Source organism: Artemia franciscana, chromosome 19 (genome assembly GCF_032884065.1).
Source record: "Artemia franciscana chromosome 19, ASM3288406v1, whole genome shotgun sequence".
Taxonomy (NCBI): domain Eukaryota; kingdom Metazoa; phylum Arthropoda; class Branchiopoda; order Anostraca; family Artemiidae; genus Artemia; species Artemia franciscana.
The window spans coordinates 10,800,654-10,819,502 of record NC_088881.1 but is presented as its reverse complement, the minus strand read 5'-3'; the positions used below and the strand labels follow the sequence as shown (position 1 = coordinate 10,819,502).

At 34.8% G+C, this 18,849-nt stretch overlaps 1 protein-coding gene across 3 annotated transcripts in view; it reads left to right on the top strand.

Moving 5' to 3' along the window:
• LOC136039282 (PDZ domain-containing protein GIPC3-like) overlaps positions 1-18,849 on the top strand; it is a 108,560-nt gene that overhangs the window by 65,155 nt on the left and 24,556 nt on the right. For all 3 annotated transcript variants that reach the window (XM_065722863.1, XM_065722865.1, XM_065722864.1), the window contains exons 5-6: positions 3,918-4,056; positions 18,372-18,478. In XM_065722863.1, the coding sequence (XP_065578935.1) occupies positions 3,918-4,056; positions 18,372-18,478 (246 nt within the window). The remainder of the gene's footprint in view (positions 1-3,917; positions 4,057-18,371; positions 18,479-18,849) is intronic.

The window sequence follows — 18,849 nt, the reverse complement described above, 5'->3', positions numbered from 1 at the left end:
GAATATAGAAGTTCGTTACGTAAGTTTACTCGTAAGTTACGTGTATTTTCCACTAATAAAAACATTCGTATAAAATGAAAAGTTCTAATTGCCTTTTTAAGTAACCGAAAGATTGGAGGGCAACAAAGCCTCCTCCCTCGCCCCTTTTTCCTCAAAATCTTCCGATCAAAACTAAGATAAAGTCATTTAGTAAAAAAAAAATGCAAATTTTGTTTTAATTATTCATCTGCGGACAGCCAAAATCAAAACATGTATTAATTCAAAAACGTTCAGAAACTAACTGAAAAAAACGAGTTTTTTACCTGAAAGTAAGGAGCGACACTAAAACTTGAAACGAACAGAAATTACTCCGTATATTAAAGGGGCTTTTATCTCCTCAACGCCCCGCTCTATACGCTAAAGTTTTCTACTGTTTTAAAAAGTAAAGTTGAGAAAAAGAGTCAAACTTTAGCGTTAAGTCCTTACTTTCAGTTAAAAAACTTGTTTTTTTCATTTAATGCATGTTAAGAACATTACTAGCTCAGGAGAGCAGCTTCATATTTTGATAATCGTAATACTCTAGTTTGATTTGGAAAATAAGTTTGAAATTTCCAATTTACTTTTTTCTTCTGTTTTACTAGATGAATTCGCTTAAAATTAGTGAAAAATGCGCAAAAGTAATGAAAAACAGTGGAACATAATATTGAATCTTGATCATCTCCTCCTCCTCTGTCATATTTCCAGGTATATCTGTGAATTTAAGAATAATTCAAAACTTCACCTAGTTAAACAATATTGAAGAGTTGAGTAATACAAGTTTATGCTGGTGTAGAGATATCTGAGAAGCCTTCGCTTCTCTTACCCAAGCTGTTGTAAATATCAAACTTCTGGTTATATCCATTCCCAGTGATCTAAAGTGGAAGAAATACCTGCTCAGCAAAAAGGGCATCAAGAATATATTGGGAGTAAAAATTGCCGTCCCATTGCTCTGGTGAATAACTTGAAGAGAATACATTTGAAGAAACCCGGGCCAGCTCAATTCTCCCTCCCTTTTCTAAAAATCTTAAATTTCTAGTTACCTCAGCTTCACTAGCTTTGAGCTACAAGTAGTGAAACATCCCATATCTTATTTCATATTTTTACATCTTATATGTGTGTACTCTTGCGTACTTCCAATCTCAGTTTTATCTGCGAATTTTAACGATTTTAATTGAATTTCTGACATTTAATTGTTATTATGCGACTCCTGTTTCTTTTTTCTTTTTTGTAAGTTGGATGTCGGCACTACCTTTTATTTGCCAATAAGTGCGCTGCAGCGTTGAGTGGCAATACAAATTGTCACTATCCGCGGGATCTTCTTCTTCTTCTTATGCGAGATATATCAAAATTTCATTATTTTGAATTATCTATGTATCTAACAACGGGCAGGACCTGTCCAACATTCAAACGACAACACAACCCTAATGGGAAGATATTTTGGCAGCGGCGCGCATGCGGGACGATTGGCGGATCTTTGTGGCTGCCCTGGGTGCCTCTGTTGGTACTAGAGGATCTAAGATCTGGATATGTCACGCAAAATCAAAACATACTAAGGAGAAAAACAAGTTTTTGAATTTGGATAAAAAAAAAGGGAATGAGTGCTGCTTCTCAATAGTTGAATACGCAGGATATTCTTATGGGGAGGGATGAAAGACTGAAGTAATTAGTTAACCGTGAAGGAAGAGAGAATCAAATGAAAATCTTGAGATTTCAGGTGGCCATGAACTGAACCCCCTCCCCATGATGACGTTCCTTATTCTCAGCAACTACTAATCGATAAAGCAGGTCGAAATGACCATCCTCGTGCGTCAAACCGAAGTTTTGAAAGATGCATCAGAAACAATATATTTTGATACTATGGTTCGTTTGTATTCGATGGTAAGTAATGATGAAAAAACTGTTCTTCGGTGCTTTCAACCTTATCATGTGAAAACTAAGTCTAGGTAGACGCTCTCTGCATCCAAATGCACAACCACACAAGCAAATAGACATAATCGCATGGACAAATAAGAACAGAAAGACCAAAATTTTACGCTCAGAGGTGACTTGTGTCAGATGGGTGGTATATAAACCTAATTTTGGTTTTGCGGCAGTTTTCTTGGGTTGTTTGTTTACATGTGAGGGTTAGTTGTATTTTCATCTTTCAAAAAGGTAGTTTTCTACTTTTTAAACCTGTTTTTTGTTTCCAAGTTTTCTTGAAAAACAACTTAGAGCTTGACTTCAAAATATTCAAATTTTGTTTCTTTTTCTCAGCGTTTCAAGAGATGAAAAAGAGAAAAAGTTTTTGCCTCGTCCTTTCAAGATTTCGTTGAAAAACTACTTCAAGCTTGACTTCAAAATTTTGGAATTTGCTTTTTATTTCTTTTTTTTTCTCACTGCCTTAAACGAAGGAAAAGGAAAAACAAGAACAAGTTTTTGTCTCGTCAGTTTATTTTCAAGAAAAATACATCGTGTTAAAATAACCAAAATTGTCAATAATTTATGACAAATAAAAAATATAAACTAAAAGTGGAGTTAATGTATTTTTCTAGTTCAAGCAGTTTTAGAGCTATATGAATGAGGTTTCTAAAAATAAATTTGCAGCTCAAATTAAGGTCCTGGGGTCAAGTCTGTATTCCGGATTTTTGTTTGGCGCAGCGGTACAAAAATTTTACAGACACAACAAAAATTTAATCTCTTAAATTTTGCTTTGCTTACAAAAAGACTGCTAACCTAAAATTCCATGGTGGAAAGTATATGTAATTGCATCGATTTACGTCTATAACATATTTTTGTAAGTTTATCATGCCATTTCTTGTTTCTGGACTAACGAATAATCCCGCTTTTTAAAACCTAATTGGGTTTAAAACCTCCTTTTTCAAATTTTATGTCAGAAAAAGATACGAATGCCAAACTCCGCCTGATTGAAAGAGGTGTAGACAGGCTTTCCAGTGCCTGGAGGCAATATTAATTTACCTCCCTTCCCCTTTCGTTAAAAACGTTAGTGAGCCTGTTTCTTATGAAGGGCTCCCGTACAACTGAATCCCGTTCAAATCAGCCACCATTCAACTCAACCCTAGTGCATCTCAAAACCTATATAATTCAGCTCCGTTTTAACTCAGCCCTCTTGAAACTCAACCCCATTCAGATCAACACCATTCATCTCAACCTCATTCAATTCAAACCCTAGTGCAAAACCTTCATATAATTCACACCTATGAAACTCAACCCCAATGCAAATCAATCCCCGTTTATTTCAGCCCCCATTCATCCCAACCCTCATTAGATTCAACCTAACCTAAGATTTTAATAAGAGTTAAGTTAATCGAGGGTCGAATTGCATGGGGTTGATTTGAATGAGGTTTGAGGGGTTGAATTAAAATGGGTTGGGTTAAATAGCGGTTGAGTACCATGAGGATTGAGTTCATTTGGACTGGGCTGAATGGGGGTTGGGTTGCACCAGGATTTATTTGGACAGAATTGAGTTGACGGTGTGTTGTACTGAAACAGGTTGACTTAAATTGATTAAGTCGGGCAGTTCTGAGTTTTTTTAGGTACACACACACCCTTAGAAAGTATAAATGGACCCCCATAAATGTTGCATCCGAGGACAAGAGTACCCCCGAGCTGCGAATTTTTTCACAATTAGCCTTTATTTTCCTGTGGTAAAATTAGAAGCAATGGTAAATCAAATCTCATATTACTGCAAAGAAAATTGTCCCTGCAGACGATTTGGCTGTGTAAACATCATCCTTCAACTCCGTGTAGTGCAACTAAATATCAAATACGGTCTATAAGCAAATAATTAAAGAATCACTGTTTATCCTTAATATTTTTAATTCACTCTGATACGGTAGTAGAAGTATACTTGTGTTTTTCTAGTATTTTTTTTTTTCTATCAAGAAATCATATTGTTTCAGGTTGGAGACCATATTGAAAGGATTGATAACAAGAGTCTAGTGGGATGTCGCCACTTTGAAGTCGCTAAATTGCTCAAAGAAATTCCAAAGGGTGCAACATTCACCATACGCCTAGTTGAACCACTTAAAGCTGGCTTTTGTAAGTCATTTTCTATACAAGTTAAATTTTATTTATAGGAGTGATTTTATATGGCAGTATACAGAAGGCAATCCTTAAGCTATGTTTATAAGATAATGATGGGCATATTCTTGGTATAAGGGCTACATGCCATCACCCATCTTGCATATTATCGTTTATGCCAAAAATTGGATTTTGGATTTCTTTACTTTGAATGAGCCCAAAAATCAGTTAAAGTCATTCAGACATTTTTCAGAATCCGAAGAATTATGAACAAGATTTTTGAGAAGAATCTTGAGGATGCGGTAAATCTTTAAATGATTTTGATATTGATATTGGGGTGATTCAAAGTAAAGAAATCTGAAATCCAATTTTGGCATATACGATAGTATGCAAGATGGGCCATGATATGTATTAAGATTTATATTACAGACTACACCTATATATTGCCTAGATCGTTAAAGTTTATGATCTGCCATTTTATATTGATATCTGCGCCTTGTGATGATATGAAATTTCCATTCTTGGTTTCTGAAAAGTTCCTGGAAAGCTTTAAAACAAGACATGCTTATAAATTTAGGGTATAAATACTCACTGGAAAACCCTAAAACAAAATATGCTTATAAATTTAGGGTATAAATACTCACTGTAAAGCCCTAAAACAAGATATGTTTATAAATTTTGGTATACTCACTGGAAATTATTTTTCAAATTCGGCTTTTAGAAAAATAAGATTTTAGAAACAATTTAGGGTATAAATACTCTCTGGAAAGCCTTATTACAAGATATGCCTATAAATTTAGGTTATGAATATAAGCTGGAAAGCCTTAAAAAAAGACATGCTTATAAATTTAGGGTATGAATACTCACTGTAAAGCCCTAAAACAAGATATGCTTATAAATTTAGGTGTACTCGCTGGAAATTATTTTTCAAATTCAACTTTTAGAAAAAGAAGATTTTAGAAACAAAATTTTGAAAGATTCCTTTCAAAGAATTATAAAGCTGGGTTGCATAAATTTTTATATATTTTTATATATTAAGTGCATAAATTTTTATTCTGAAGCTTCGACTTACACTAACCGATGGCTGTCCATCAGGGAGGAGGAGTATTTACCCCAAACATACAAATATGCATGATTGTTTAATGTCCTGAAAGAATGGAACTTTTCTGGCCCCAAAATCACAAGTCTATTTTTCCAAAAATATGTAGCCTCCCAAATTATCTCGGGTTTCGATGCATTCGCATTTCTTAATGGTTAAAGAAGCACCATGGAAAATGATTTAACTGTGATAAATAATAAAATGACATATATTTGTGTATTATATGTAAAAACTTTACTTTTTCACATGCTGACCAATGGTCTGCGCAGCCCCAGTACCAATCTCCTGGCTCACGGCCTTCGGGCGGGGGTGCAATGCGCGGTTTAAGAAGATGTACTTAGATATATCTGAAATGTAATTCAGAATCAGTTACGGTTGTTGCATGGTAAATGATTTTTATTTCCTAACGTTTCTTCGGCTCCTTGCATAAACTTTGAAGTAAAAAAATTAACGCTGTTCAAGAACTTCGTAAGTAATGTAGTTAATCAGACGCTATTTTACGGTCTAAGAGGTTTTGCAGAGCTAATGTAGCACAGGCGTTGATTAATCAAGGATGTGTTCCAACTTTTGCCTCTAAATCCAAATCAAAGGCTTTGTTCTCCGCTGTATTCAGAATTTCAATTAGTATCTTAAATTGAAAGATTAGAAGTTCACAGTTCAACTCTTATTTCTCCTAGAACATGAATACCCCCTTTGAAGAAAGCTCTTTCTTGAAGTAAAAGAAACGTAAAGGGATGAATAAAATATGGGATAAAGAAAATTAAGCTACTTAGGTAGATTCCTTTCGAAGTGGTAATTCGAGAAAATAATATACTGTCAAGTTGTAGAGCATCACGCAGGTGACGGGTTCGTCTAGAGAGGTGCTAAGGGGGGACAGGCATCACTTGAAACAAGAAGACATTTAAAAATGTGCAGAAAAGAAAAAATAGTTCCATAGAAATCCTGACAAAAACAAAGCTCTTGGTAGTAATCGACCTGGCAGTGCTCTTGACATAGTTTGTATCATAAAATCCTCCATGCTGATAAGATTTAAAAAATTAATAATGAAAATAAAAAAATTAAAAAAGATTTTGAAATCAAAATTTTATGTGACAAACGATAAATCATTTTAGTCTTCTTCATGGAAAATTTAATATATGGATTTAAATGACATTCAAACATTGGAGAATCATTTTTAAATTGTCTAAAAATTTCTACCTCGAGAGCAGGCAGACGAAGGGGGAGACATCTAGAAATCACTATTGCAATTTCAGTTTTCACCGAGCAAAATGATTTTGATATTATAATAACGCAAATTTTCGCATAGACTGCAGTGAGTTTATGATTGTACAAGATCAAAAAGGATAAAAATTCTGTGAGTTTTTGTTTGTATAAAACTTATGATTGTACTTGAGCAGTTTATATAATTGTACAAGATTAAAAAGGATAAAAACTCAGCTTAATGCTTAGGGATGCTTGAGGGATGCTTCAGGGATTCTCGAGTCTTCAGGGATGAGGTGCTATATACTTCTACTAGTTCATGTACTAACATTGACCTACTTCCATAATGATCAGTGCAGCTGATCTACCATAGCATGATTATGAAAACTTTTGTATCAAACAGTTCGTGGTAACGATCTGTAGTATGGAGCAACCATGCTCCATACTACAAGGGGCTGTTCCCTCATCATCGCTTCGCTCTTTACGCTAAATTTTTTTACTGTTTTAAAAAATGAGTTGAGAAAAAGAGTCAAACTTTAGCGTAAAAAGCGGGGCGTTGAAGAGGGAACAGCCCCTTTCATATACGAAGTAATTTCTGTTCGTTTTTTATTTAATAGCTTACATGTTTTTTTTATAATAGCTTACTTGTTTTTTTTATTTAATAGCTTACAGTATCAACTAAGTTCGGTAACATGCTATTATCTCTAGTAAATAATTTTTAATTCAAATAATAATTATTATTTCTAATAAACTATTATCTCTAGCAAAATCAACCATTAAAAATAATAATTAACGATTAAAAAGGATAATTAACGATCAAAAAGGATGATTAAAGAAGCTAAAAACTCAACTAAATGCTTCAGATATGCTTTATGGACTCAATCTCCAGGGATGAGGAGCTGCATGCTTTTCATAATTGGTGTACTAACATAGTGATCTAGCTTCTTATTGATTTTTCTTGGCCTTCTATAGTAGAATGAATACAAAAATCTACGATTTGCTTCGTAATAGCGAGTCGTAGTCGACCTAGTCGTAAGTCGACTAGGCTCAATAAAATTGTATTGCAAGTTTTTATGCGTCACAATGTCCATAAGGTATTCTAATTAGTTGCAAATTTAATGTGTATTTTAAATTCCTTCTTACCTAATCAGGATTTTGCTGAGTTTACTTTTCTGTCACCAAGCTTAGGATGAGACTGAGGAGAAACCACATCATTTATGCTTGCTAAACTTTCAAAATTCCTTTGCTTCTAATTAAATGGAAGCTTAGTTTTTGGAAAGTTGGTCCTTAGTAACAAAATGAACTTTTGAACAAAGAGATATGAAGTTTTGTTTGAACTCTAAATTCAAGTCCGTTATTAGCTCATGAACGTATAGGTATCATTCGTTTTACACGTCAATTGAATATAAAGGCGAGGTAAAAGGTAAAGAATACGGTGCTAGACTACCCAGTCCCTATCGGCTGTGACGATCACCGTTTCTTGGCCCTTCAGCCATGAAGTAGAATGGGGGGTGGCTGGGGGCAGCCATCCTGTACTTCCAACCACTTTTCCTGTTTACCTTCCTCTTATTCCTCAAGGTTCCCGTTTAGAGCTGGGTTGACTCTGGCTTAGCTCACAGAGTCACGTCACTGACCCCCATTCCAAACTAAATAACCAGCGACACCAGAACTCGTATTGTTTTCTCGAAAACGGCTACATATTTTTTCGGAAATATTGGCATCCTGGGATATTCTGGCCTAAAGGAAATGATCTAGATAGGTCAGAAGTTTGAAAAAATCGTTAAGATCATTAGTTTTTGGAAAAAATTATGTGAGTGACGTCATTTTTATATACATCAGTGTGGCAAGGACATTGTATGGACACAGAATGGAAAGGACAGCATGGCAAGGACTCTTATGAAAAAATCTAAGATTTACGTGCATGGAAAAGTTTGTATTAAATTGTCTAAAGAGCAAAAAATGGGTAATGAGAAAATTTTTGGGTAATCGGAAAACCATCATGTAATAGTAGACTATTAAGGGCAGCTAAAGCAAAGGGCATTTGTAAATTGTCTAAAGTAATGGAAATCCAAAATGAAGAAGGAAGAAAATTGAGGCTAGTAGATAAGTGACAGCGAGAGTCAAAACGTGTCAAAACTGAAAACGATAGTGATGAGAATTAAAATAATGATTCTTTGGAACCACCTGAACTATCAAACGCTATAAGACCAAGAGAATGGCCCAAACAAACTAAATTCACAGCGTTTGAAAATCAACAACCTGTTCTATCAAACGAGAAAATAACCAAAAACTAAAACTTACAAGCGTTTTAAATGATAAATTAGTTGGAATAAAAAGAAGTTTTCGTCCCAGCACCTGAACACTTAACAAATCTACAACCTGGACCGTCATGTAAAACTAGACCAATAAGGGTAACTCAAGTAAAGGGCATTGGCAAATTGTCTGAAGTAATGAAAATCCAAAATGGGGTTAGCAAGAAAGAGAAATGGGGTTTGAAGATAGCTACAGCGGAGTCAAAACATGCAAAAATTGATGATAATTGGGTTGGGATTCTGACATGGATAAGGTAGCCTAATCAATGCTTATCATGCCTTTGTTAAAAAAAAGTTTTGACCATATGTAGTTCACAATGACAAAAGACAAGCCGGGGCAAAAGTCGACGTTCAACGTTTTATAAAAGCTCTAAGCGGTGACACTTAAATAACGGCATTAGAGTTTATTCGTACGTTAGCCAAGAACCTGATACTGCGTCAGTCTCTGTTAAACAAAAACAACAAAGGTTCGGCGTTATGTTTTTCATAATGACAAGAGACATGCCAAGGCAAATTTAAAGGTCCAATAACAAAAAAAAACGTAATTTTACAAAGGCGCTAATTCTGATTTAAAGTCATAATATTTAAGGTGAAAATGAAGCAGAGATAAATGTGATAAGAAAACTAGTGAAAGTGAGAATCGCAGCAGTTAAAGAAAAGACATGGAACGAACGACAGTGACAATCCTATTGAATTGAAAACAAATTTTGAACAGTGATCTTTTATCGGAAACCGGAAAAGACTTATTTGTTATCTACAACGCCTTAAGAAATTAAGTGAGATGATGTATGAATCCAAACTGCTAAGGCAAAAGGCATGGAAAAACTTTCTGATGTAAAGATGAATAAAAATAGACAATGAAATCTACGGTTGGAAAACAAGGAACAGCGTTGACTGGCCGCACAAACTGCTTAAATAGTTTAGGACTTTAAGAAAGAATTCGTATTTTTCACAGGGTGGCTCTATCAAATCTGTGGTGACGTCATGACATCAAGAAAAGGCTATATATGTAACATTGGTCAAAGTATGGAGCTTGCAGCCCCTCCCACGGGGACTGTGGGGGAGTAGGTCGTTCCCAAAGACTTAGTTATTAGGCTTTTCGACTATGCTGAATAAAATGGCCATCTCAGAATTTTGATCTGGTGACTTTGGGAAAAAATGAGTGTGGGAGGGGGCCTAGATGCCCTCCAATTTTCGGTCACTTAAAAAGGGCACTAGAACTTTTAACTTCTGTTAGAAAGAGCCCACTCGCGACATTCTAGGACCACTGGGTCGATACGATCACCCCTGGAAAAAAAAACAAAAAAAAAAACGAATAAACACGCATCCGGGATCTCTCTTCTGGAAGAAATAAAAAATTCCGCGTTTTTGTAGATAGGAGCTCGAAACTTCTTCAGTAGAGTTCTCTGATACGCTGAATCTGATAGTTTTATTTTCGTTAAGATTCCATGACTTTTAGGGGGTATTACCCCTATTTTCTAAAATAAGGCATCGTCTCAGGCTCGTAACTTTTGATAGATAAGACTAAACTTGACAAAATTTATATATTTAAAATCAGCTTTAAAATGCAATTATTTTGATGTAGCTATTGGTATCAAAATTCCGTTTTTTAGAGTTTGGTTACTATTGAGCTGGGTCGCTCCTTACTACAGTTCGTTACCGCGAACTGTTTCATTTATGTGTAAGATTTGCATGTGGAACTTGTAGTAAGTTCTTGCTTATTAGTTATTGTTTTTAGTGTACGTTTGAGGCTAAGGAGCATTTCAGAAGCCAAGTTATTCTTACCATCCCATAAATCGGGAAAATGATGGGCTCTTTGTTCTTGGACGAAGTAAGACAATATTACCTTTTATATACGGGGCAATTTTAATATTAAGAGGGTGTGCTTGTTGCCAAAAAGAGGGAAGAAAGTTAGTTTGTTGAAAGTATAGAAATCTAAAGTGTTTAGTCAATGGTTGGTAAAAAAATAATAAAACTTATACAAACACTTATTGTTGCCAAATTTATTAGTCCTAAAAATAAATACCTCTTAGTCTATTAAATATACCGCTAAAATACAAGAGACTGTACTTGAAGGAAGTCTCAGTCTCAAATCTCACTCAAATATGCCTCTGTGCAATACAGGGCACAGTGTAATAAGTCACTCCTTGTTCTCCTAGAACAAAGGGCAGGGGTCGACCATGGGGGGTGTATACTCAGGAAAATGTAGGGAAGAAACAAGGTACTTTCAAGTTTTTAAAATGAAGATAAAAAAAGATATGTTTCAGAATTTAGACTTTGGGCCTTTTTGACTTTTTTTAACTTTTTTAAGGATAATAACATATCCGATATTTTGCAACCTCAAATGATGCCCCTGGATTAGGAAGTATGAAAGCAAGGCCCAAGACATAAATGCAAAGTTAAATGGTGTCTCAGTAGTAGTACACGGGGAGGCCAGAGGCACTAAGTTATGTACACCTACCACAAACTAATACATAACCCCTTGGTATCTTGATGATGTAGATATAGGGTCCGTAGAAAAAATCTCGTTTTCAGAAGCATATCCCACTTTTCTCTACTAAGACCCCGGAGGGACAAAGATGTAATGATATCACGAATAAGAAGTTTATTAAGAACACTGCTTTCTAACTACTTTAAGCAATTGAATGGAGTTTCCCGAGTTTACAAACAAGAGTCTTGGAACTTTTCTGTTCTCACTAATAACCTGTGGAAGAGAATTTCCCTTGTTTAGGCTCGTTAGATATAATAGAAAATATATTTTATCATCTTAGTTTTTTTAAACATTTCTAATCATGTCTATATATTCTAATGGACTATGAGGAAGAATGTTCCCTAGGCGTTTCTTATTGCTTTTGATCAGAATTAGTATATATATATAAAAAAAAAAAAAATGATACCGTTCTTACGGTAGTAAAGAACGAAGTTGAAAGTTAAAACGAACAAAAATTATGGCTTCGCAAATTTCGGAAGATATATCTACAAAACTAGCTCAAACAAACTGATTTGTAACATTTTCTAATATTGCCGAATTCTAAAGGCTGGAACTTTACTGAAAACATAAAAATGACCCTTCTCCTCCGAATAACGGGGTGTTCTCTTAGGGGCGAAGGATTTTATAAGTATCCTGCAGAAAATAAGTCAATAACTTATAAGGCTTTCGATAGTCTTAAATATAATATAGTCATGAGTCACCGGCCTTGGTATTGATAACTTTTAGTATACAATATGAAATATCTAAAAAAAAACTCAGTTAAGCTCAGTTTTCAGCGAAATGCTAGTTTTTATAATTCTTCAAACATTGGGATCTATCACAAGTCAGTATACTAGCGCTAGTTTTTAAATATACCTTGCGTAATCTGTGAAGCATTAACCTTTGTTAATTTTAAGTTTCAACTTTGATCTTCATCTCTGTAAGAGAACTTTCTTTTTTAAAATATTTTTGTAGTTTTTTTAAGATATTACTAAATAAATATTACAAAAAGATCTTTGTCTATCTTAGGCGATGAAACTAGTGAAATCTAAATTATTTTTATTCAAAACTTGGCATTTAATACAGGTTATACTTCCTACTTTCCTTTAGCATTCCCGCTAAATGTGTGAAACTTTGTCAATAAATAACAAAACCGAGGGGTATATTACATCCGGTATTTTTTATAAGTTATAAATAAAAAATCCAAACATTTTCATGAAAATGAGTAAATAACATGTGTTGTTCTTTAAGTTTTTATTTTAAATGCTTTTCTAGTTTTCACTTGCAAATTGGGCCGAGGGGCAAAAAGACCGAGGGTACAGGCTAAAAGAAGGTTAATTAATAAGACCTTTTACGAACAACTTGAGTTATATCTGTTGTTGGCAGACACGCAGTACGGTAATCACAGAAAACGGTCTACATTAGGCTTTCTGATTGCACAGTATCAAGAGTGGGCTGAGCTCCTCTCTCAGGGTCACAATATTCACCATCTCCCCGTTCAAATCGCAAAAACCTTTGATCGTGTATGGGACAAGAGGCTTCTTTGTAAACTGGAAGCCTATGGAACTGATGGTCGACTATTTGAAGTTCTTGCTTACTTTCTTCGTCAAAGATCATTGCAAGCTCTCCTCGACGGCTTCACATAAAAAACACCCAGTCTTATCAAGAGTACTCTAAGGAAGTATTCTTGGGCCGACTCTTTTCTTGGTGTTCATAAATGACCTAGGGGACAACCTTGTGAAGAAACCTCACCAAATTGCTGATGACACGACAACAAAAACATCAATTACAAAAGACGAAGATCCCAGCAAACCCCACAAGGAGCTTCAGGTTGACTTGGAGAGAATTGAGGCTTAGGCAGATGCATGGATTGTAAGTTTTAACGTTGATGAGGAAGCAGTCCTTCATATACGAAGTAATTTCTGTTCGTTTTAAGTTTTAATGTCGCTCCTTACTTCTCGTTAAAAAAAAACTTTTTTTTTATTTAATCTCCAACTAAGACGAAAAAGATATTTTGATCACTCATGGTTTTATTACAATTTTCAAAATTTGTTTGAAAATTGTATTATATATTAATATCTTTTCATTTTGAATTTTCTTCTTTTAATAGAGAAAAAGATATGCATTTTCATAGAAGTATTAGAATACGCACGCTTTATTAAGATTGGCCTTACCCCTAAAGATAATTTCACATGATAAATCTGTTGGGGAATCCCTTTTCTAAAGAAATTTTCGTATAGGTATTGCATCTAGATGGATATCTTGAAACTAATAAAACTTACGTATGCAGCATTAACTGATATATTGGATATTTTAAAACTACTTTTTTCTTATCTGTCAATTTTTCGATGAAAATCTGTAATTTTTAAGTCAGTGCAGGACAGTTTATCTGATATATCAACAGAAGTTGAAAATCGTTTTATTTGTCTTTTATTTTGAACTTGAAGACAGAAAAAAAAAATACAAGAGCAAAAATTAATTTGCAAGTTCTCAAAGAAACAAGTTAATTTAGTTTTTAACTAGTTGGAGTAACGTTTTTTTTTATAATGGAGTCTGAATGTCTAAAAAAACCTTTTTTTCCTCTTTTTCAAATTAAAACTGTAACCGTTTTAGGGTGGGGAGGCAGCTCATAAGCAAAACTAAGTTAGATGAAGTTGAGAATATTTCGTATGTCGACTTCCAGTTATGGATTTTAACCATTTTTTCTTGTATCAAACAGTTCGTAGTAACGAACTGTAAACAACGAGCGACCTGGCTCAGTAGTAACCGAAACTCTAGAAAACGGAATTTTGATACCAATAGATATATAAAAAGAATCAGATTTTTATGCTCACTTCAAATGTATGAGTTTCGTTAAGCTGAATGTTCCCCTTCCACGGTTACGAGTCTGCGAAAATTTGCATGATTTTCGAAAAAGGGGGATACACCCCCTAAAAGTCATAGAATCTTCATAAAAATCTCACCATTAGGTTCAGCGTACCAGAAAATCCTATAGTAAAGGTTTTAAGCTCCTATATGCGAAAATGTGGATTTTTTTTTTGTTTTTGCCAAAAGAAAGATCACAGATACGTCTTTATTTTCATTTTTTTTCCAGGGGTGATCGTATCGACTCACTGGGCCCAAAACTTTAGAAGAGGGCTCAGTCTAACAGAAATAAAAAAATCTAGTGCCATTTAAGTGATCTAAAAATTTGAGGGGAACTACGCCCTCACCCACGACCCTTTTTCCCAAAATCGTCCGATCATAATTTTGAGATAGCTATTTTGTTCAGTATAGTTGAAAGGCCCAATAACTATGTCTTTGGAAATAGCAAGACGCCACAGTCCCTGGAGAGAGGTCTTTAAGTTATAAAATGTGCCCATTGTTTACGTATATGATTTTTGGTTGGGAAGTATGCATACATTTTTCGGGTGGGGAGGGGAGGACGAATTTTCGGATGGGAGGATTTTGCAAGGGGCGAATTTTCTACGCAGTCGAAAGTTCCCATGGAGGGAAACTTTTCAGGGGAAATTTTATATTATTTCTTTACGTAAAATTTCTTTACGAGTCTTATTTCCTGTTTACCGACTCAATTTTACGCGTGGAGACGTTAAGGGTAATTGTCTGGGGTAAATTTTAACCAGAATTGGATTGTCCAGAGCCTATTTCTGTGGAAGGGGGATTTTCCGTGGATGTGAATCCAGATATCCTGGCATTAATTAAAAAAGATCAGAAATTAAATAAAATCAAGTTTTTTCAACTGAAAGTAAGGAGCAACATTAAAACTCAAAACGAACAGAAATTATTACCTATATGAGGGGATTTGCCTCCTCCTCAACACCTCGCTCTTTACGTAAATGTTTAAATTTTACCCCAATTCTTTAAAACGACTCCTGAAAAGACAAGGGTCGTTTAACTAGAACAATAAGTAACTTTTTAAAGTACCGAAAAACTTTAGCGTGGAGAGTGAGGTGTTGAGGAGGGGCAATTCCCCATTACAATTTCTGTTCATTTTGAGTTTTAATGTTGCTCCTTACTTTCAGTTGAAAAAAACATTTTATTTAGCTAGTTTAAAATAAACATAGGTTTGACGTCGATACGTCCGTTGCGCTAAAGGGGTTTTGACTTTCTTCCCGGGCAACGAAATTGGCAAAATGTCATAGATTCTTGTGAATTGATATGTATAGTAATCATTGGATTGACTTGATCAGTGAGTCCATGTGGGTTTCTCATTTTGCTTCAATTATACACGGCTGAATATTAATGCTTAATATTAGTCATGAAAAAATATTATATAATGTTATGCCAGAGTCTTTGTCAGCAGCAAGTTATACCTATCTCTGTCGATACTGTTCGTGATGTCATTTATAGTTTGAAACTGTATTTAGTTTAAATAAGATTAAACCTCTGTTTAAAATTAGTTTAATTTTCGTTGATGAAAATAATCAAAAGTTTTTACGGTTTTATTGTGGTTCTTTGGTATACCAGTTGCAGTTGCTCTCCAGATATGGTGGTTGCACCGGCAGCTGCAAACTAGTGAAGGATAAATCATGGCCCATAGTAACCAAAAATTAAAGAACCAATGTAAAAGAAAATTCGCAAAGGAGAAAAATTCCTATTTCTAGCTGACTCAAGGATAGTGACCATTATCTAAATTAGTCTACATAGTAAACTGTTATTTTAAAAACTAATTTAAGAGAATTTTGAAAAATAGCCTCAAAACCCTAAAGAATGACGTTGGATCGAAACAAAAATTGCACCATTGGAATCGCCATTACTGAAAACCTTATTCAAATAACTGACAGTTCACTGGCTTGAACAACAAGAAAAATCATATTTTTGCATGGGTAGCACTAATGGGTCATTTTTTTTTTTCTTCAGTACTAGCAGGGCACTGGGTCATCAGTAAGAGCTTTTTAAGAGCTCGTTTTAAAGAAATCACTTCATTGGTCGATAATCTCGGAAAGCTTCTTGTTTGGTACCGCAGAGAATGAGAGAGTTCACTAAAAAATCTTGTGTCTGAAGAACGTTTCAAAAGGTGGATTTATTGACTTTCAGGCGTATGCCTAAGGAGTAGTGTGATTGGCTAACAAAAACAAGTGACAGACACAAACTGTAGAAATTAAACCCCCCTTTTACCATGGAATCTCGGGAAAATCAGTCCCTTAATTCATTTTTTGGTGGTGCAGTCAGTTTTATTTTAAACCGCAGTGGGGATCCGTTTTCTTTGTCCTCGTATTTTTTTATACTTTTTTTTTATTAATCATCCCCTATAATATTAATACGGGAATGATTTTCCTTGTTTTAAAACTAGTGACGTCTTTGTTCAAGTAATTTAATTCTCGAAAGGCAACCCGTGATACAGGGAAAAAATGAGGGGAGTTATCTTCTAGTGTAAAATTGTGTATCTAATTGATAGTCTTCCAACTACTTGCTTTTTAGGAAATTCTAATATTTCATTCACAGCTCACTCGGAAGATATGTTCCTGATTAGTCACTTTTCAATTCATTAGTTTTTTTTTAATTTGGGGCTCTGTTTGTTTGTTTTTCCATCTTCTCTCTCTAACACTGGACTCTCTGTGAATATCGATAAGTGTAAATTCATTTATTTTAATATTAAGAAATACAGGTGATCTTTCCCGAGAATACAATATTGAGGGAAAATACATAACTATATCAGTACGAGAATATATGGTACTTGGAAAAAGAAAGAAAGAAATCCAAAACTGTAAGTGTCAAATACAGTGATGTTGGCTGTCAAAAATAAAACATATTTTATAATCACAGCTTAGTTATACAATACAGTTATGAAAACTCCAATCTTGCTCATGAGAAGCTTTTGGTATAGAACTCTGAACTTGGCGCCTCCTAGATCGTACTACAACACCAAAGGCGGGAACGCAATTTTGTTTTGTTTGTCCAATTGCTCTGATCTTTTAGATTCGGACTGCCAGTTCTCTGTCTCCAGTCGCTAGCATCGCTACCGCGCACTGTGTCCCAAAAATAAATCGAGTTTTCATAACTGTATTGTATATCTAAGCTGTGTTTATAATATACTTCTTTCGTGGAATGTAGTTAGCATAAATGTTTTTCAGCCTTACTTCGTCTATTCTTGGCGTCTTAGGAGTTGTTAGGCATAGCCTTTCCCACGTATGAACGAAGTTCTAAAGTTACCAGTTGCAGAATTCGACAGGAACCATAAGGCTAACCAACACTTCAGCAGCGCAACTTGTGTTTTGACAGCTTTTCTTTGAGCAAAAAGTATTTTTATATGGAAAAATGGTATTTCCAGACAAAATATGCCAACAATTTTAAAAACTTCAAGCAGCATTGCTACTTTGCTACCCCACTTTTTCCATGAAGGGCCTTTCCGTTTGCCCTGATTCAAAGCGTAATGTCTTCCATTCCCCCATATTCTACTGCATCTTAAAGTAACTTCAATTCACTAGTTTTCCATGCCAATGATTTTTCTTATTGTGTTTATATTTTGGAGTGTCATTGTGTAACTTAACCAGAGTAAACAGAATTGTGCTAAGCATGTATTTTTGTTTTTCGACAAGTTATTTCTCAGAAAATCAAATTATTTTCTAGGCTCGTTTAAGATCAACCAGATTGAGAGAAACTTTTCTATATTCACCTATACATTTGGATCATATCCGTAACTTTCAGGTCGTAACTTTAAACAAGTCGTGTAACTTTACGAGAACAACGAGAACAATCGTGTAACTTTAAACAACGGATACCTAATTCTATCATATTAAGCGTGTATTTGTTGTTATATCATCAGAAGATTTTCGAACCTTACAAAACAATATATGCTATCTTTTTTTTCTTGAGTATACCTGTCGTCTAATGGGCTATGCTGCTAGTTAGATTTTAATTGAGTTGTACTCCATTAAGTCTTGATTAAGTTAAAAACAGTCATGTGACGCTATGCAACGGGTGCCTGAAGCCATCCGAACAAGGAGAAAATTTTACGATGGGTACCCGGATCCATACTAACAAACGAGCATTCCTCATCATAAAGACGGTGGATTTTGATGTCCAGTCAACAATTTATGCTAATTTTATTTAAAAAAAATTTTTGAGTTCAAAATAATCATGTGATCTTAAACAGAGGATACCTGAATCTATCCTACCATTCGAATATTTCTCTTACAAAGTCAGTAGATTTCAATTCCCATCGTGTGAATGTTTGCCATGTTTTTTTTTGTATCTGTGGTAAGACAGACTCAATTACTAGCTAAGTTATAATTGATTAAAATTGTTGCAGCACATATTGGACCTCGAACAAATCCTGGCCCCGGGAAGAAATCTTACGGTTCAGGAAAGCAGACCTTGAGACTGAAAGCCAACGGCCCTGCGGCAGTAGAAGACGCGGTAGGTTTATAAATCAGTGTTCTTGGTTAAGTAAACCATGAACTCACTCAGCTTGATTAACTCAAAAGAGGTTATGTGAATCTTTGTCGAATTGAGATTCTGTCATATCTATGCCTAAAAATCTTACCTAACATTTTTACGCCTCTGATATTCTTGTTTAAAACCGTTTGCTAAGCTCTTCTCAAAGAGAGAATCAACAGGGTATGGACCAAGCGTAAATTTAACAGATCCTCCCTTAGCCAATTGTATCAGTCAAGTATCTAAGAATTTTTTAAGTGTCAAATCTGACCTTTAGACTGACGACGACAATATAGAGTGTACCACTTATATTCGTCATAAATTTCCGTCTCATATTGAGATATCTCAGTTCG